This window comes from Balaenoptera physalus (genome assembly GCF_965194825.1).
Source record: "Balaenoptera physalus genome assembly, chromosome: 18".
NCBI classification, from domain to species: Eukaryota; Metazoa; Chordata; class Mammalia; order Artiodactyla; family Balaenopteridae; genus Balaenoptera; species Balaenoptera physalus.
In genome coordinates, this window is record NC_138899.1 from 70,118,879 (window position 1) to 70,140,986 (window position 22,108).

The 22,108-nt window shown below is 34.5% G+C and overlaps 1 protein-coding gene across 8 annotated transcripts in view; it reads right to left on the reverse strand.

Moving 5' to 3' along the window:
* The window catches only part of NBEA (neurobeachin), a 610,070-nt gene that overhangs the window by 90,132 nt on the left and 497,830 nt on the right, over positions 1-22,108 (reverse strand). For all 8 annotated transcript variants that reach the window (XM_082435483.1, XM_082435487.1, XM_082435484.1 and 5 more), the window contains one exon: positions 13,928-14,040. In XM_082435483.1, the coding sequence (XP_082291609.1) occupies positions 13,928-14,040 (113 nt within the window). The remainder of the gene's footprint in view (positions 1-13,927; positions 14,041-22,108) is intronic.

Here is a 22,108-nt window from a genome sequence, read left to right on the forward strand (position 1 = left end):
ATGTATTTGTATAAGATAATGTCTTCACATCCATTTTCTGGATTGATTTTCAAAAGTCTCTGAGGTGGACACAGCATTCATTATGAACCTGATTTCATGACAAGGAAACGGGTGCCTGGGTCTCTACTCTTTCCACAACACTGCATGGCTTTTTCATTGCTAAATATGGAATTCTGATCCTGATGTCATTTTTATTTTCTTCTATAAGCTGTCTATGAGATTCCTCATCCATCACGGATCCTCAGAAATGGAACGAACTTTACAGGCCTAGTAATCCAACTCCCTTACGTTACAGGTGAAGACAATGAAGAAAAGTCAAATCAAGATCACGTTGGTGGCTGATTGCTGTACATTTTACAGAACCAGCTGAAGCTTTGTGCTAGACAGCTTGAAGCTGGGTAAAGCTGACGGATTTGTTTGGCTTCTGAGTATTGCTTTAATTATTAGGTCAACACTCAACACATCTGAGCTTCTAACATATCTAGGTCATCTTGTTATCTTTCATTATGATAACCGAGGGCTTGGAAATCCTTAGAAGAAGCTTCAAGAATTCTTGCCTTTCTTGTTTTGTCAGTCATGAGCTACATAATATCATTCTTAAAATTCTCGGTTATGACAAAATAGAAATCATACCTATAGACCCTTCTGTGCTCAAGTGAATTCCCAGCCTCTCTCTTATCTGACCGGGGAGTTCCAAATCATTCTTCCGGAAGCAGCTCAAATTTCATCTGTGAAGCCCTACATGTTACCATCTGGTAACAGTTAGGCAAGTTTATAACTTCTTTTACCCAGCAGATAAGCCCTTCAAGGGAATGCCCTATGTTTTAGTCATCCCTGTATCCTCAGTACCTAATACAGTACCCTGGCTCTTTTTAGATGCCTCATATATTCTGAATGAATGAAGGTGAATTGATCTGATTGTACAATACTTTATATTTCCATATAGAAATTTTAGACAAACTTTTTAGGCATAATCAAAAGACAACATGTAGTGAAAATATTTATAGCACATATGATAAAAAGCTAGTTTCCTTTAAAAAAAAGAACTCTTACAAATCAGTAAAAACCAAGGAATGATCCAATTAAATGAGCAAATGAGATGAACAGGCAATTCACAGAAAAATGAATGAAATGTATGTAGGAAAAATATCACCGGCTCATACAATGTAATGGTATCTCTTCTTTTTCTGCTCAGCATCCATTATTCCTTCTTCCTCTGTGAACCACTCCTTCCTTATCCTTGGTCTACCTGGTTCAGATGGGCTGACTCTATTATCAGACCTTTTGGGTAGTCATGTGATCCAGACCTGTCAATCGGCATATCCTATCTATATGACCAGTAAGATTGGTACAGAAATGAGCACATGATTCAAGTTATTCCAATGAAACTTTGCTGAAACTGGGAAAGAAGTTTCAGTTACCAGTACCTGGGAAAGAAGGATTTTCTGTTTCTGGTGGGGTTACAAAGGCATCACTGCTATAACATAGAGAAGCCGGACTGAGAATTGATGCCAATGCAGAAAAGTAACAGATATGTTGCATCCTACAACACTGGGGAGCCCTTGGATCCAGTTTACCTGAACTGACCCATCTCTGTATTTCTCAGTGATATAAGCCAAAACAACTTTATATTTTAAAGTCAGTTTAAGTTGATTTTCTATTACTTGGAACCAAAGATCAGAAGTACACTGGCAATTCTTAAAATGTCAAACAAAAATTATTTTTATTCATTAGGTTGTCAAAAATTATTGTTTCATAATACTCATTGTTGGCCAGGGTGTAACAAACATGATAACTAATAATACAGTTGGTAGGAATATAATTGGTATAAATTTCTTGTGGGGAAAACTGGTAACATTTTTAAAAATAGGCACATGCTTTGTTTGGATCTAGTAATTCCACTCTGAGGAATTTATAATATGGAAAGAATAAGATGCAGGATATTTTTCACAGAATTGCTTGAAATGGCAAAAAACCAAGCAAACTAAAACTGGAAGTAGTCTAAATTTCCAATAAAGGATTAGTTACATGATGACACACCCACACTGCTGTATATTATGCAGCTAATCAAAAAGGCTGATTAGAAAAAATTCCAAGATACATTAATTCAATAAATATTGAGTGCCTACTATGTGTCAGAAATTATGCCTATAATTATACCCTAAAATAAGATAAACAAGGTCGCTGTTCTCATGAAGTGTGCGTTTAAATGTAGGTGTGTATCTGTGCACTTAAGAGAATGTGTGTGTATGGGTGTGTGTATGTTTCTGTCTGTCTGTAGAGACAGAGACAGACAAAATATAAATAAGCAATTTGGTAAATGAGAAACTATCAGCGATAAGTGCTCTGTTGACAATTAAAACAGAGTAATAGGATAGCATCGACTGTGTGGAGAAGGAAGGCATCTCTCAAGAACCTCTGAGCAGGGACATGAATGACCAGAAGAAGTCAGTCATAAGAAATTCTGGGGTGAGAGAATTCAAGACGGAGGAAGAGCTAGTGCAAAGGGTCAAAGAGGGGCGTGATGGTATGTTCAAGGAACAGAAAGAAAAGCAGTGTGACTAAAGCATAATAGACGAGAGGAAGAGTTTATGAGATGAGGCGAGAAAGTGGGTAGAGGCCTTGTAGACCAGAGTGATGAAACGTATTTTATGGTAAGTGCAGTGGAAAGTCACTGAATGGTTTTAAGCAGGAGAGAAACAAGATTTGAGTTAGGCTTTACAAAGGTACCTCCAACGGTTCTGTGGAGAATGGATTAGAGATAATATTAAATTATCATGACTAGTACTAGGATTGAAAAAAGCCAGTTGCAAACCCAGCATCATTGAGCATTATCAATGCTTCTCTAAAAATCCTATAGAGTATATATGTAATATATTTTTGCTTAAATATTCAGAGAAAAATTTTTGCAGAATATACGTGAAACTATAATAACAGTTGCCTCTGGGGAATGAGAATAGTGGAAATCTTTAGTTTTCCATCACCTTTTTTTACTATTTGGTTTATCCCGTGTATAGAATTTTAGATGGCTTTTTAAATTATATGACCCAGGAATATCTTTCAAATGTGAACATTTTAACTTTCATAAATTTTAATAAGTTATGGTAACTTTATATTTTAGCTAGCAAACAATAAATATCATATATTTCCAGATATAAATTCCTGTTATCAATCTTCACTGATATTTGAATTGCCATATATCAAACATTTAAAATAAGTTAAATGACAACATGAGGTAAAAAGACAAATGCAGAAGATGAGATATTCTACAGGAGAGCTGGCATGGCTTCTTTAATAAGTCACTATCATGAAAAAAAAAGGGTAGTGGTTAGGAACTATTCTAACCTAAAAGACATTTAAGAGACCTAAGAATCAAACATACTATGTGGTCATGGGACCTATACAGCAAAGGAAACCATTGACAAAATGAAAAGATAACCTACGGAATGGGAGAAAATATTTGCAAATGATATGACCGAGGGGTTAATACCCAATGTATACAAAAAGCTCATACAATTCAATATTAAAACAAATAACCCAATTAAAAAACAGGCAAAAGACCTGAATAGAGATTTTTTCCAAAAACACAGATGGCCAACAGGCACATGAAAAAACGCTCAACGTCGTTAATCATCAGAGAAATATGAATCAAAACCAAAATGAGGGACTTCCCCGGTGGCGCAGTGGTTAAGAATCCACCTGCCAATGTAGGGGACATGGGTTCGAGCCCTGGTCTGGGAAGATCCCACATACCGCGGAGCACATAAGCCCGTGCACCACAACTACTGAGCCTGCGAGCTGCAACTACTGGAGCCCGTGTGCCACAACTACTGAAGCCCACGTGCCACAACTACTGAAGCCCGCGCACCTAGAGCCCATGCTCCGCAACAAGAGAAGCCACCGCAATGAGAAGCCCGCACACTGCAACTAAGCCCCCGCTTACCGCAGCTAGAGAAAGCCTGCGGGCAGCAACAAAGACCCAAAGTAGACAAAAATATATAAATAAATAATTAATTAATTTAAAAAAAGAAAAAAACCACAGTGAGATACTACCCACAGCTATCAGAATGGCTATCATCAAAAAGACCACACACATAGTAATTGTTGGTGAGGATGTGGAGAAAAGGGAACCCTTGTGCACTGTTGGTGGGAATGTAAATTGGTGCAGCCACTATGGAGAACAGTATGGAGGTTCCTCAAAAAACTAAAAATAGAACTAACATATGATCTAGCAATTCTACTTCTGGGTAGAATTTGGAGAAAACAAAAACACTAATTCAAAAAGATACATGTACCCCAATGTTCATAGGAGCACTATTTATAATAGCCAAGATATGAAAGCAACATAAGTGGTCCATCAAGAGATGAATGGATAAACAGGATGTGAGATATATATATATATACATATATATATGTATATATATATATACTCACATATATACATACACATATATACATATATATCGCATATATATATACACATACACATATATATCACATATATATACACACACATATATATATCACATATATATGTATATATACATACATATATACATACACATATATACACATATATCACATATATATATATACACACACACACGCAATAAAATACTACTCAGCCATAAAAAGAATGAAAATTTCATCATTTGCAACAACATGGATGAACCTGGAGGGTATTATGCTTAGTGAAATAAGTCAGACAGAAAAAGGCAAATACTGTATAATATCACTTATACGTGGAATCTAAAAAATAAAACAAATGAATATAACACAACAGAAGCAGACTTATAGATATAAAGAACAAATTAGTGGTTACCAGTAAGGAGAGGGAAGGGGGGAGGAACAAAATAGGAGTAGGGGATCAAGAGGTATAAAATAAATAAACTACAAGGATATATTGTACAGCACAGAGAATATAGCAGTATTTTATAATAACTTTAAATGGAATTAATCTATAAAAATTTTGAATCACGATTTGTACATCTGCAACTAATATAATATTGTATATCAACTATACTTCAATTTAAAAAAGGACAAGAAAAAATAAATTGCTTATTTCAAAAAAAATGTACTGTGTGGTCCTTGACTGAATCCTGGCTTGAACAAACCAATTTTTTAAAGACATATGGTAGGCAACTGGGAAAACCTGATTATGGGCACAGTGTTACATAATATTAGGGAATTACCGTAAGTTTTGTTAGCTGTGATGATGGTATTCTGGTAATGTAGGAAGATGTATTTTTCATACTAAAGGATTTAGGGATAAAGTATGATATCTTTAATTCACCTTAAAGCACTTCAGTAAAACAACAAAAAAAAGCTAAAATGTTAATAATTGTAATATCTAGGCACTGGGTAAGTGGGTATTAATTATTGTTGGTACTTTTCTTTTGAAAAATTTTATAATAAAAAGTCAAAATAAGATAAAAATTGAATGTAAAAACAAAGAAAAATCTTTCAAATTCAAATTTTAAAACATATGGTACTTATGTTTTAGGTTGTTCTTATTGATAAGAATCCTTTTAATTTGGAAATTTATGTTTGTAAAATGTGTGAAAATTTTGTTCTATTAAATAGATTAAATCTCCCCTTTGCAATTTTATGCACACTATTAATTTGCTTAACATGGCCTTTCATCATCAGGTGAACTTCAGCTAATCACAACACAGTTTCCACATACATTCTTAAGAAATGGAGCCTGAAGTAATGAAGTATTAATAAAAGGAAGTGTAGGAATTATATTTTGTTGGCTATAATTGAGTGTATTTCTTTTAATACTTTTTCATAGGATGAATAAACACAATTAATTATACTATGAAGAAAGATAAACTTTCAGCCAAAGTTGCATTTTGATTAGCAAAATTTATGGGCACGTTAGTAGGTATGTCAGTTCCACATAGAACCAAAACCTCTGGAGAGGTAGAGTGGCTCACTCCATGCATTTCTGTTGCCTCTGCTCATATCTGACATGACTGTCCTTAGTGTAGGGTGTTTAGGAAAGGTGGAGGGCATCTAGGAGATAACTTAATCACTAGGTTTTTTTAAAAAAGAAGTATATTCTACCTAACGATTGTAGAGAAATAATAGGTAAGAAATGAAAGGAAATAGAACCTATGTAACTAGTGCAATTCATCATAGGGTTGTGGGGATAAAATGAGAAAATCTATGTACAATGTTTAACATGATGCCTCGCATGTAATAATACATGTCAAATGTTGGCTATTATTGTTATCATTATCCCAGAAAAATTCCTAAGAAAATCAGTTTTAAATATCTTAGTGAAAAGTAACCATTTTTACATAAAAACAATGGAGGTATAAATAAAATAAAGTATATTTACAAAAAAACAATGGAGGTATAAATAAAATAAAGTATCTTAAATCTTCATTTGTCAGTTCTAAAAGCTTTCTAAGTGTTAAGTAGTAGGATAATGATAAGCCTATAAATTAGTTTCAAGATCATCACTGCTGAATATTCTGCTTCATCTGGGAAGCAAGGTTAAAGGAAACTGACTTTGGTCTAATTTTGCCGCAATGATGCTATATTTTAGATGTGACACGTGGCAGGTAAAACAAAAGCGTACAGGGCAGGCTCCCTTTTCCTTTCTATAGTAAACTAAAAATGACTGTAAACTCTTCAGGGTATGGGCCAGTTCTTACTGTCTTTTTGTCTCCAGTGACTGGCACAGAGTAGCTGTGCAATAAATGCTTGTGTAATGAAAGAATAAGTGAATGAATAAAATTATTAATTTAAATAAATCCAATTTTGAAATTGGTGCCCTTTTGCATATCCCCCCTTGCAAATTATGCCCTCAGCTTGGATTATTCCATGAGTTTAAAACAGTATCCAGATTTTGCCAATTCATACCTTGTCTTAAAATAGCACTTATCCTTCAGCATTGCAATAGAAGCCAGCCTAACAAAAACGATTTTCAAGTTGGGTTCTATGTTAAGGCGACCTTCAACATATAGTTAGAAAAAATTTCATATTTGGAAGTAGGTTTTTCGGCAGATGGTATATAATTAAATTTACACATTCACATTTTTGTCTTCTAATAAGTTTTATATCATCAGAGTCAGCTACCAATACACTTAGTAGTTTTGCCCGTTCTTCACGTTTTGTTGTTAAAACTAAAGCGTTAGGTAAATTATATACTAAAGCAAATAAAACTAATTTCATTTTCGATATTGTTAATTTATGATGAGAAAGAAAGGTAAAATGACTGTAGAAACTTGCATCACATTGCCGAGTTGAGGTAAACCCTTTTCTACGTGGTATGTAGGCGTTTGGCAGTATCAAGGGTGGACAGTTGAGAGTATTCACACTTCAGTGCATCCATTTGCATTATCACATTTCCAAGCCTCAAGGCATTATCACTTCCTTTTTTAAAGTGGCATAATAATTTGGGAAAATGGTTATGCTTATCATCATCTGTCAGTCAAACAACTCCTGTGTTAACAAAACATATTTTTTCCACTCAGTGAATGGGTGTGTGTGTGTGATGTCCTACGCTCATGTCAATATTAGTAAGACTTGGCTTTGTGATGAAACTATTTCACTTATCAGAGGGCATGACTGGGAAATAGGAAAATTCCATTTACACTTTAATGAGCAAGGGGCTGTGCTTCATGTCAAAGTCACGTAACCACTGTAATTTCAGAGTAAAGTTCATATGAGCGTATGTAAATAACTGAAGCAGTAGCATATATCATGTTTTAAGATAGATTTCACCACAAAATCACATCTCCATGAGGAAAACCTGCATAAATTGGGGGAAAAATCTCTACACCCACTGGTGGTTGAGTACTGAAAAGATAAGTCAATGACAGATTGTTTCATTAGCTGTCCAGCATGTCAAACAATACATATGACCTCTAACCTGTACATGTAATGAATAAAACTTGAACTTGTGATGTCTAATCAAATGAGGGGTCTAATAAATTTTACTGATAAGGAAATTTCATTTCTCCTGTGCTCTTCAACTGTTCAGTTAAATGGGCGAAGGAAGGAGTAAGAATGTTATAAATATAATAAAATATTTCATCTAAATAAATATTTCATCTAAATAAATTTCATCTAAATAAATATTCATCTAAATAAATATTTCATCTCCAGTTTCAATAAATGTTTAATTTAACTTCAGTAATTTGATGTTTAAGATTTTGGTGACTTGGTAATTTAAAGAGATGAAAAAGCAATTATTTATTGCATGAAAAATATTTTATATTTTATTAAAAGTTGTTGCTTTTAATTTTATTAAAACAAAATTAAATTGATCTTTTTCACTAGAGTTTTTTCAATCACACCAAAGATGGTGAACTGTCAACTGACAATTACGGAACTTTGTTTCGTAGCCCCCAGTCACTGAATGCCACTGTGTGTTGGACATTATACTAGGTGCCTTACCTACATTAGGCACAACCACTTTATTTTGTAAATACTATTGTGTTCAATTTAAAGAAGAGGAAACAGAAGTTCAGAGAGCTTAGGAAACATGCCTAAGTCTGTACAGCAGGTGAGAGAGCTACATTTGAACAGAGCTGACATTCTTTTCATGTTCTGTTTACTACCTCTCCTTTCTTTCCCTCTCAATTTTAATACTGATACACATAAAGGAAAACTGAAAAGGTCTGATAATTCTAGGATTAACCTTTCCCAGCATCCAATACAGAGAACAGAAACCTCCAGGATTCACCTTCCTCTGTAACTGAGAGCGGAGTGCTTGCTGTAGCCCTGACTGTAGCAGGGACTTTGTGAAGAGCAAGAAAGCCATCTCCAGCTCATACCGCCATCCTGGCTATGGCATCAAAGTCCTGGAGAAAGTAGGTCTGGGGCAGAGACATTATCTTTATTTACTTTGTTTCTCATTTTCGGTTCTTATCTGCATAATACTATAAAAATATTGCTACTAATTTTTCCAACATGCTTTTGTTAAGTATTAGATGCTGCTTAAAATGAAATAGAAAGCCATTGCTTTGTCAGTATTGTCAGAACGTTTTGGGGAAGTACGTAAGAAATGCATGTAACAGCTGAATTATGGACCTAGATCAGATATGGGAAGAAATAGATCCAGGAGTAGCTAGATGTTTAAAACCCTTATGTACCCCTCTCATTTGCTTCAGTGAAGCATCCAGGGTTCCTCAAGAGACAGCTCCTTCCTTTGCACTGAGGGTGGATCTGGGTTTTATGAGACAAGCAATTCGTAGGAGAGGGGTTCTTTAAGAAAATGAGCATAAAACTATGAACATAAAATTAGGGGCAAGGGATAAAAAGAAGCCCCTGAAATTTGAGGGGCTTTGAAGTTTAAGCCTGATTAGCTTAATTTATTATGGTAAATTTATCTCTGACTCCATTGAATGTCATATATTATAATTATATATATGTAATAAGCAACCTACTGCCTACTGGTTTTTTTCCGATTATAACCAATGAACATTCCTTGAGGGTCAGGACTCTACTTAAAGTCCTCTTAGCACCTTGCAAAGTTCCTTTTACATAGTAGCTATGTGTACACAAACCTGTAATTTATTTGCTATTGTCTAGATTATAGAAACTATAAAGAAGAAACTTTCAGATACAGTATATTTGACACTTTACAATAGTGAGTTGTTTGTTGCTCACCAACTAAGCCCCCTTTCTTTCGGAAACAGGAATCCAAATTTCTTCCGGTCAACTCTTAGCCTAGTGCATGAGAAGACATTTTCCGGGATTTCTGGCAAAGGAAAGTTTCTTTTGTCTTCCACGTGAGCTACTTGGTAAGATGCTCTCTCTTTCTTTGGATAGTATGATGTGAGGTCTGGAACTGTTGCGGCCATTTTGCTCCTAAAAGGGGATTGCTTGGAGCTACTGGAGGCCATCCAGAAGAGGCTGAGTATGAAGTCCACAGATGGGAAGGCAGAGAAGAACAATGGAAAGAACTCTGCTTGGTGGCATTATCTGCATCACCGGAAATAAATCTGACTGAAAACTAAACCTTCCTCTGAATTTTTTAGCTGTGAGAACCAATGATACTGATTTATTGTTCAAGCCAATTGCTCAAGCTGGGTTGTCTGAAATATTCATTCAAAAGTCCTGATATAACTAGAATTCATAAAGCCAATTTAATGCAGAGGTATAAAGAAAGAGAAGAAATTTTCAATTTGTTTAGGATTGTACATTTCTTAACTTTTATGCAGTAAAGAATATAAAAATTATTTGGGGCTCCAAATGTTGTTTACTAAGACAAATTCTAGAATTACTCACTGATAGGAATTATTACTTGGGTCCTAATCTCTGTTTGGGAAAAACTTCTTTTGTTATTGGAGATCTTTTAGAATGTTTCTGGTTAATAATATCATTAAAATATTCCAAATCTTCCTTGAGTTTCTGAAGATTACCAAACTCTCCATTAAAAATTTAATTTGTAGTGCTGGTTATAACTACAAGAATTTCATGTGCTTCTCAATGGTCATCTCTTCTCTATAATAATATTGCATTATTAGCAGTTTTTCTTTCCAGTTATTATATTTCAAATGTCATTATTCCCATTAGGCATATAATATGATATATTTTCATACATTAAAAACTTGTTTATTAATGATTTTTATCAGGACAGTCTCGGGTTTCTAGCCCATTTGTAAGAAGTTCCTATTAAGAAATTCAATGAAGCATGGGAACAATGCAAGAGTAATTTATTAACACATCAAGAGGCTTTAATTTGCTACCATTTTCCTATCATGTTATTCTGACAGAAAATAAAGAACAAATTGCTAAAGCATGGAACATAGCAGAATTGGAAGAAAAGCTATCTATCTTTAGAGAACAATGGGTTCAAATGTTCACAACATGAAGGACTCTATGTTTGCAAAAGCACAGTTAGTATTCACATTGCCTAATTTATTTAGGCTGTCTGTTTACCTCTTCTATTTATCTAACACTAAATAAAATTAGGAGAGCACATGTGGGTCAGAAAGGGAAAAGTTCTGCCAAAAGGCATACAGATTAAATAGATCAGCTTTAAAAACCTGAAGAATGTTTACATATTCTAGTTACTTTAGAAACAGTGACTTCCTCATTTAATTTACCTCATTTTTTCTACATGAATAAACTAAAAATCTATAATTACTAGCAAATATTTTACCATATGCCTTATATAATCTATATTAATCATAATGAAGGCCATATTTTCTTTGGTTGGGTTAGTGTTTCAAGAATATTTGAGTCCAAATGTCTTAGTGTACTTGAGCTTGCATTTTCCAATCTGCTACAGCCCCCACTATATCTACTGTCATAATGTAGGCCTCCCAGATTTCTGGTAACTATCTGAGTTTTCATCTCAGCTCTGGACTGGACTTTTTCCAAGATGGCTCAAATATGTTTGTTTTATTAACTCCTGTACACTCTTCCACCTAGTACAGTGCTTGACATACAACAGCAAGTGTGTGATAAATATTTGTTGACTGAATGAATGACTGAAAGAATGAACACATAAATGGAAGAAAGAAGGGAACTTTGGTCTGTAAGCTTCCTTTCACCACGATATCCCAGTTGATTTCAAAGAAAAAGGACCTTCTTCCCTGTTCTACAAATAATCTAAAATAGCTACAGTGGTAGTTAGCTTATGAGGTTTTAAGACTACGTATCATGCTACCTGAGAATCTACACTATACATGTTATTGTGTGTATATATATATATATATATATATATATATATATATATATATATATATATATATATAGTAGTGTCTAATAGATAGTACCTATTGAATTAATGTTAAATAAAACACATGTAGATAAGATTTTGTTAAAGAACTAGTTTAACAGTTTTCACCTTCATATTGATAAGTTAGTTTGGTTTTTTTTTTACACTCAAAGATTACACCTCAACCTTAGCAATTCATGTAAAAAATGCATACCATTCTAATTCCATTACAGATATAGCAGCATATTTTTATCATCATTATTTAAAATTTGAAATGCAATTCAAAGTATATGGCATATATTGATGATTTACTGCATTATATTTATATTCATAGCTAATGCTGATATGCTAGGTACTCTTCTAAGTTTTTTATACTTATTAACTCATCAAATCCTCACAACAACCCTACTATTATTGTCCCCATTATACAGGTGAGGAAACTAAGGCAAAGAGAAATGAAATAGTTGTCTAAGGCCCCAAACCGAGTAAGTGGCAGAATTAGGATCTAAACCCAGGCAGTCTAGCTCCAGAGTTCTTATTCCTAATCGCTATTTATTGCCTTTCATGTAGTTCTCTATAAATATAGTACATTCTTATTTAATTTTTGCAGAAAATGATTTTATCTTATTTAATTTTTAATTTTATAATTTTAATAATTATATTCTTATATAAAATAAGAATAATTTTAATCTTATTTAATTTTGCTTCCAGAGGGCAAGCCTTATGAATTACAGTGCTTATATCTACCTAAGCCTGAATACTTATTTGCACCTAGTAAATGGTTAAAGATTTTTGTTCAGTTCAAATAATTGTTCACTGGAACAATTACTATATTTGCAACCATACTGAAATTCAATTGCTATCATTTTTTTTTTTTTTAACCAGCTGTGTGACTCTCAGTAAGATGTTGGCTAATTGATTCCTTAGGTCCCTTGAGTAATTATAATAGCATAGCTAAAATTAGCAATGAGCTAGCAAGTTTGATAAGGCAGTCACATAAAATATAAGAAATAGAGAGTGAATGACAGAGAAGAATATGCAAAAATTAGTATACAGGTTTCAAAAACAGGCTAAGAAATATTCCACGTGTAATAATAGCTCATATTCATGAAGTGCTTCTATGTTCCAAGTACTATGTTACATTCTTTAAATGCACATGTCATTTGATCTTCACAACTGTATGAGGTAGGACAGTATTATTCTCGTATTACAAATGGGGAGATTGAGGCTAAAAGAGAGTGGCTTCTGGTCACACAGCTAGTAAGCAGTGGCATAGAGAACTTCAACTTAGGTGGGTCTAGTTTTCAAAGGCAAGAAAAAAGGCAAGAGAAGGTGTGCTGAGTTAAAAACCATTTGTGGGATTAATTTTAAATTGCTTGCATTTCATGCTTCTCTGCCTTGCAGGACTTATGCTACCCTTGTTCATGAGCTCCTCAACTCTCCCCCAACCAAAACCAAATGTATACGCATATGCCTATATGCCCTTCATGCTGCTGTGGTATGCTAAACCAGACAACTAAGTAGAATAGAAAAGGGAATGAAATTCAGAGTGAATGGCCTGAGGCTTAATATGGCTAAAGTATTGATATAAACTTTAGGGCTTGGCTCTGATATTAGCTGAGGCTAGAGAAAAGCTTTTGGGCCTTAGTATCTAGTTCTTCACGGAATTTCAAAGAGTTTAGTATCCCACTTAAGTTTCTTCTCAATAAATGAGGCGAACTAACCAAAAATTTGCTTCTTATCCTTATCACCCATTGTGTATTTTTTTCTTGCCATTTTTGGGCCAAATCTTTGCTCTTTTATCTTAACAGACCCTTGATAAATTATTGTGCCCTACTTTCTTTTCAGTATCAAGCTCCCCTACAGTATGTGTGTATGTATTATGGTCAAGATAACATGTCTTATCACCTAAGAAATATACCACAGAAATTACTGGCCAGATTTTGTACTAATTTCAAGTTCCTCGCCTTGACCTTTAAAACCTAGGATATCAGAACAACCTCTCCTTACATATGTTCCTTCTCAAATATCCATTTCATTTTGCCATACTAGTACTGGTTTATCTTCTTGTAGCTTAATTCCTATGGTAAGCATTGATGAAATTTAGATGCTGACTACAAAAAGAGAAGACATCCAGGTTTACTTTCTTACAAACATTAATTGAACATATATACTCTGGTAGAAATGCTTTTAGAATATAGCCTTACGAAGAAAACTGACTTCTATATATTTAAAAGTTACCTTTGATAGATCCCTGAAGTTTCCTGGAAGAGTCAAATCCAATTCTTCTGAGTCATAGTTTGTTAATACCCACGGAAACACGGGGTATTGGTTCAGATCATTATATGTCCGTCCTAGTAAAGAAAAAGATAAATGAAAATCTGTATACACTAATTGCTTATGAAAGTGTTCCTGTGCTTCTAATAGATGAGGCAACTATTGCATTGCAGAAGAAAAGTAACTCTTTTGTTTATTGAACTATGTCTTCATTCAATCAAGAGCACTTATAACAATGCGTTTCAAGTGAACTCACTCAATAATAATTAAGAAGTGAGTAACTAGAATGACTTTTTTATAATGTAACTGGTGGTAGTGATTGCTCGCTGTTCGTCATAATCAATTTCTCTTCTTCCTGGGCTAGACCACATTTCTCAGGCTCCCTTATTAGTAGCCATGGCTGTGAGAGTTGGCTCTAATCTCCGGATGTGAGCAGAGATGGTATCTGCTACTTTCAGGCTTGGTCCTCCGCAACTTGTCGCACGGGTGCTCCGCGCGCCATCTCTCTTCTGCTGACTAGGAGGAAGATGCTATTGCCACCCTGGAAGCAGAGCCTCATAAGCTGGGGTCCCTGAAAGTGACCATGGAGGAGGTCACCTGCTGGTCTGCACACTTGCAGATTATGTGACGGTGTTCCACTATAACGAGTGTATATCCAGAATTCTATTGCCAGTATACAGCATACTACATTGTGCTTCTATTAAGAATGAATGTAGAGAATTTGCAAGTTAACAGAAGTACTCTGAAGCCAGTACGAAAAAGCACCGGGGCAGATGTTATGCACATTTTTTTCACTCCCTTAAGTTCATGAATTTTCTTTTCGTATTATGTTGTTTCACTTTAGTGGAGAGCTGCTGAAGGTCAGGCTGAATTTTGTTTGTTGGTTTTCGTTAGTTTTTGACAGAATGACTTAAGCATTTTAGGTAGGACACTGAAGCCCGTGGGACCGTGGCAAAGCTTAGGGAGAGCACAGGGCTGGCTTACCCTGATAAACTGACACCGAATAACATATGATCAGGTGAAATTAAGAGGAGCAGTATTAAAGAAACAGGGTCCAAAGAAAACTTCCGTTGGACAAGACTGTTTTTTGTAAAAATGCATTATGAACTGATCACAGGACTTTCTAAATTTCCATTCAAATCCATACAAAATAGCAATTTCCCTGATATTAGTGATATGATTTCATCTTGTGCTCCTTGTTGCACACCACGTTAGCATAACAGTAGCACAGATATGCATACATTATCTTATTCGTCATCAAGCACTGAAATTAAATGATACCTACCTCTTGTAGCAACTGGTAACTGTGACTGTGAAATAAAAAAAAAACAAACAAAAAACCCCCCATAATCTGAGGAAGAACTAAATCTGCTAACTATTATAAGCATGAAATCAAATTAATTAATTCACTCAGTAAACATTTTATTCGGTGACTATTTTATCTGTTTCTTATATGAATCTCTGCATTTTACAACACAATTACTTATTGTTTTAAATATGTAAACTAATGTGGGTGTATATTATAAATGTAGGCAATTGATAGAAAGCAGAATGTTGCTTCCACTCTGCATTTCCTGGAGCAAGGTGAGAGTAAGGTTAGGGCTTCCTCTTTGTTCTCTGCCACAGCACTGTTGCAGATGTGTTATAGCTAATACTTGTCTGCCTCTCCACTAGTCCATAAACTCCAGAATGTAGGGTCTGAGTTTAAAAAAAAAAAAAATGCCTCTGTATATTGGCATATTTTGTTTGTCCGATAGATATTTGTTGAAAGAACGAATACATATGTGATAAAAATGCGATAAAATGAGCCAAATTTTAAAAGATGAACAAACCATAAGCTAAATAAAAAAGGAAAATTGCAGGATAGTCTTGTTGGAGGAAGAGGCCTATGCAAAGGCACAGAAGTACACATGAGAGAGCGGCCTTGTGAATGTGCACGTTAAACCACCAGAAGGAAATATCTGTGGCCGATGAATGCACCTGCTTTATAAGTCTACTGTGATGAAAAATAGTGATGAGAATAAACAAGAATTTGGAACCTTTTAACTACACTCTTTCGTATATGAAAATAGACTGCTAAAGCAGTATCACTGTAAAATGCACAGTGCAAAATTCTAAAATTTTAAATTTATTACTGAGAGTTCATGTTTATGTTAACCTAGGACACTTGATTACTCTCAGTGTTTTTTCTATGCATGTATATATACAGAGAGTCTAGACTGGCTGGGCAGAGCTATTTCTGGGACTGTAAGTAGGCCCGTGGTATATTTAGTGCTCTGCCATTTTCTGGGTTACCATTCTACTTAAAAATCTATAGATTTTAATGAAAAAGAGGTCTTCCAATATATGTGTATTTTAAGAGAATAATTTGATGTTATTTATGTAACATATCTTCTATTACTTATGTAAATCAATAGCTGAAAATTAGACATAATAACTGTTTTTAAATTTTCTGATGAAGTTTCATAACTTAAGGAAAAACTGTCAAACTAAAATAAATAAAAAGCCAATTTACATTAACTCAGTACTTAAATGTATCATATAAGTACAAACAGCATAAAAATAGAGACTATACTTGAAGACACTAGCCTTTCACTAGGAATGATTTTCTATTTAAAGAAAAGATAGGGCTTCCCTTGGTGGCGCAGTGGTTGAGAGTCTGCCTGCCAATGCAGGGGACACGGGTTCGAGCCCTGGTCTGGGAGGATCCCACATGCCGCGGATCAACTGGGCCCGTGAGCCACAATTACTGAGCCTGCGCGTCTGGAGCCTGTGCTCCGCAACCAGAGAGGCCGCGATGGTGAGAGGCCCGCGCACCGCGATGAAGAGTGACCCCCACTTGCCGCAGCTGGAGAAAGCCCTCGCACAGAAACAAAGACCCAACACAACCATAAATAAATAAATAAAATTAAATTAAAAATTAAAAAAAAAAAAAAAGAAAAGATATAATGCTATTTTTGGAAAAAATACAAAGAAAAGAAGGTAACTTTAACATACACACACACACACACACACACACAAACACACACAAATTGATTGCTGTCTACAGTCACAGCTCATGGTAATTAATCTATCCTGAATTTTTTGTTAATTCACTTTTAATAATCTTTGGAAGATTCTTTAAAAATAAATGCTTAGAAAAATTTAGTAAGTTTTAAATTACTAAAGCTTTATAGCACGTTTTAAATCTAATACAATAAACTATATAAACAGATGTTCTGACAGTTACATTAAAACCTTTTTATATAAAACTTTCCACATAAAAGCTTTGCAACATGGACAGTTAATATATTATTTTTGATTTGAATTAAAAATTCACAATGTATTTAAAACTCACATGGATGAAGTTGGTACCCTGGGATTTTGCATTTATAAGTTTTAGCCATGAATTAGCATTATTACTTTAATTATTTTACCGAACATCTTTGTGAAATGAAAAATAAAAAAAACCCTGCTGTGTACTGAATTAACCAAAAAAGTGAAATATTTCCAAAATAATATCTGTTAAGTTTGGCACATCTAGGTATTTATTTATTAGTTTTTTTAGGATAATTGAAATTTAGTAAATAACCTTGTGCTGTTATTTCCTTTTCTAGCAGTAATAAGTGCAGAATTTTTTTTACTAACTATGCTTCTAAGGACTTACCTTGGAAGATTAATATTAACTATCACAAGCCTATGACACTAATCTACTCAAACAATAAAAGTGAAGCACAGTAAATGAGATTTCAGAAACACTAGATATGTTTCCTCATTTAAAAAAAAAAAACTTTTAATTAAACCATCCAATTTAATGTTTTTATATGGCACTTTAGTTTTGAAGGTAAAGTGATCTAGAGACAGCTGACAAAGAAATTATAACTGCAATTCCTTGGTGAGAATGTTAATGACAGCAAAACATTGTTTAATTAGATGATTGCAGCATCTGGATTAGCACTCTTTAAGAGCGATGTTCCTGTGCTTGTCTGCTTCTTCGCACTTTACAGACATTTTGTCATCTCTAGGTCATTAGGAAAGAATTTTTAATGATTTTTCTAGAAGCAAGCAGTTCAAGTTACATTTAATTAGATGACAATAATAAGCCCAACACATGCAGTAGCTAAATATATACATAATTAACCAGGGAGGGCTTGTACATCACAGAGTAAAAAAGTAGAAAATGCTAAACAGGAGAAAAAGGTTGGGGTTGAGGAAGCTGTGCTGAATGCATTAGCCGATCATATGAAAAACAACTCAAAAACCTTTTAAAAAACCTCCCAAATCTAACGGGATCATTTACACGAAGCTATGTTAGCAGTCAATGTGCTATTTTTTTTTTTTTAATGTAAGAATGCCAGATTTTAACATCATGTTCATAGTATTATCTAATAAGGCATAAAATAAGGCATAGGCTGTATCTTTTGGAACACAATAAATGGAAATTAGGTCAACTCTGGGAATTAGAGGTTGAACCCACATTTTTAGTTAAACTCTATGCATCACTAAAAATCTTCCAAAACTTAATGTTCTTCAAAAATTAAGAAAACAAAACCCAATTGTTTCAAAATAGTTAAATAAATTATACCACAGTACTAACCTAGACTTTCATGCAGTTTTTAAGATCATGATTTCAAATACTATTTAATGAGATGGAAAAAGAAGAATGTGAACCTGTATGTGTAGCAGATTCCCAAAGATTACCACACAGAGAAAAAGAAAAAAACAGAAAAATCACCAAAATGTTAATTATGATATTTATGGCTAGTCTTCAAGTAATTAAATTTTTTTTTTAATAGAAGGTAATAATATTTATTATTGAAGGTAAAGTAGTTCCCTACTCTTCATTCTTCTACATCTTTCTCATATATATTAAAAATGACAAATATTTCACCCATATGCTTTCTTATCTTCTTAACTGAATCCAAGCCATACTCGTATTTAGTTTGAAATTTTTTATATTTTACTGTAGGTTCAGGGTAATTTCAAGTGAACCAACTATGAGAATATTCAATAGAATATTCCACGGGACTTCCCACGTGGCGCAGCGGTTAAGAATCCGCCTGCCAATGCAGGGGACAGGCCTTCAAGCCCTGGTCTGGGAAGATCCCACACGCCGCGGAGCAACCAAGCCTGTGTGCCACAACTACTGAAGCCCACGCGCCCAGAGCCCCCGCTCCACAACAAGAGAAGCCACCACAATGAAACGCCCGCGCACCGCAACGAAGAGCAGCCCCCGCCCGCCACAACCAGAGAAAGCCTGCGCACAGCAGCGAAGACCCAACGCAGCCAAAAATAAACAAACAAATTTTTAAAATATTCCCATTATCTATTGAGATTATTTTTATAGGGATTCTAAGCATTACACTCTGAAATAGAATTTCACATTTCTACATAACAACACTCCACTCACCCAGACCCCAAATAAATACAAATCACATTTTTAGTAAACAAAATTAAGTAATTAAATTTTTAAATTACACTTTTCTATATTTCCAATTTTCTATAATGAGTATTTATTAAATATATAAATATAATAAAAGAAAGGCCATGAAAACATTTATGGGCCTTTAGGTGTCGTTTTAAAACAGTATGTTTTCTGAATATTTGACAAGCTTCTTTTACTATGTGAAGTATCTTTACAAAACTTACACACATACAGGAAAATGTGTTTATTTATATGCATTTATGTATGTCACAGGAGGGTCTAAAAATCTACATACTGTATTGTATTAATACTAGGACACTGCTGCTGTATGCTTTATAGAGAGTCTTATTTTTAAAAGCATTTAAAAAGGAGGAAAGACAAATTGGCCAAGTATGAGAGACCTCAAGAAATGGAGAACAAGAAATGGGTCATAAAATGTATTTCACATTTCATGTTAAAAGAATATTTTGGAGAAAAAAGGTAAATCTGAGAGGGTAAGAGAGTTACTAGAATATTTTTATTGAAAATGTGAATTTATTAAGTCACATTGACCTATATTTTTAAAAACCAGAAACCAGAAGCCAGAAAAGGTTGCTTCATCTTCTCAGATTCTATTCTATAACTCTTCTCTTTAATCCGGGAAATTTAAAGAATCCCTCATCCAGCAATTCTAGTGAATTCACGTAATAGATCATAAAATCATGCAAACACAGAGCATAAATATTAAGTCAGTTCAATTTGATGAGCATTTATAGAGCAAAACTTTGACCTCATAATCTTACTGGAAAGAAGAGATACAGACATAAAATCCAAGGATGCATTATCCTAAGTGCCAACATGGGTGGCATAGACAGCGCTATAGAAGATGTGAATGCTACAGGAGATTAAGACAATTATCGTAAGGTAAATCTTTTAAGAATATATGTGTGAGGAGGTGGTTCTCAAAGTGCAAACCTTGGACCAGTGGCATCAGCATCACCTAGGTACTTGTTAGAAATACAAATTCTTGAGGCCCACCCTAAACCTACTGAATCAGAACCTGCTGGTTTCAGCAAGCCCTCCAGGTGATTCTGAGAACCACTCTATCCTGGATGGGGGGATGGTGGTTGTGTCACCCATTTCGTGGCTGGTGGCCTTCTCCAGGATTCTCCAGGAGTTGCCATGATCAGAAGAAAGCTCTTTCATGCAAGGTCGTGTCTCCTTTCCAGAAATCTGCATCCAATGACTGCAAAGTGGAGGTAATGAAGGCCTGGCTGCCTTGCCTCAGGGCAAGACACCTCTGAAGGGTTAGCCTAGCTCCTGGTTCCCTGTGGGATCTGCTGAGGCCTTTGCTGCAATTACTCTGGGGTTCAATTTCTCCTTCTGCCCGCTTCTACTTTCTTCACTCCCCTCACAGATGTTGATCCCAAGGACACTCTCCAATAAACTTCCTGCAAGCAAATCTCTGTCTCAGACTCTTTCTCTGGATCTGAGACCTAGCTGAACACAGAACTAGGGTCTACATTAGAGATGATAATTCCAGGCCCAGATCTAGTACTAGAATATGCCTGTGGACAAAAGTCAGGATGGTCAATAAACTTCAAAAGTTCTTTTGATGAAATATAAATTAAAATAATTGTCTAAAAATCATTAATTGTTTCAGTCTTAAAAGTAGTTACAGATTAAGGCCAATGACTGGAGGTGAAATTGAATGGTGCCATGATATCCTGAGGCAGTATGGTATAGTAAGTGAGTGAAGCTCTACAACCAAACTACCTACATTAGAATCCTGACTTCTTCACTTATTAGCTCTGTGACTTGGGCGAGTTATTTACTTCTCTGCACCTCATTTCCTCATTGGTGAAATGGGGATAAGAACTCTGGGGTTATTGTTAGGATTAAATGAGTAAATACACATAAAACCCTTAGAACCATATTTGCAACACTGTAAACTGCTCAGTAAACATTAACCATTATTTGCCATTTTTTCCTGAATGTTGATATTAATATTAAAGAACTGTATCAAAAAGAAATGATAAAACTAAACAAATAATAAAAATTTTTTTCCTGAATCTTGATATTAAGAATAATTAAAGAAATGTTTAAAGAAGACTATGATAAGATATAAACCAACCATTTATTGCCTTTGGATTACCCAGGAAATTAAATATAATTTGTCAATAAGAACACTAACATTCTCTCAAGAAATGATAAATCTAAAATTTCAATCAATTGACTTATAAGTATTTATTGAACAATAACTGTATCCCTAAAACTGTGCTATGAAACAACATGATCATTTAGTGGTACCCATGTTAGTAAAAGTGGTATTGGTACAATTTAACATCTTTATAGTTCCCTTTATTCTAGGAACCTTCAGAGTCCTTTCTTTCGAGAACTCTGAAAAGTGTTCCATTAAGAGGAGATAAATGGATATGAATGGATATATAATATTCTCCACAAATCAGGAAAATAGACAATTCTAACTGCTTCCTAAATAAGTACTCAATTGTGGCTTTGGTGAAGCTTCTCTATAATACCATCACCCATATCTTTAATGCTGGTGCTCAGTATAAACTGGCACCCCTACTTAGAACTTCAGGATGATGGCAAAGGAAGAATTAGCAGGGATATATATATTCAGGGAGAGTACCTCAGGGTATTTATATTCATAACTTTTTCCAATTTGTCATTCTACTTCTGTATGAAGGTTCATTTTGTCTGGATAATCATCTACGTATGACAAAATTCTTAGAGTTCAT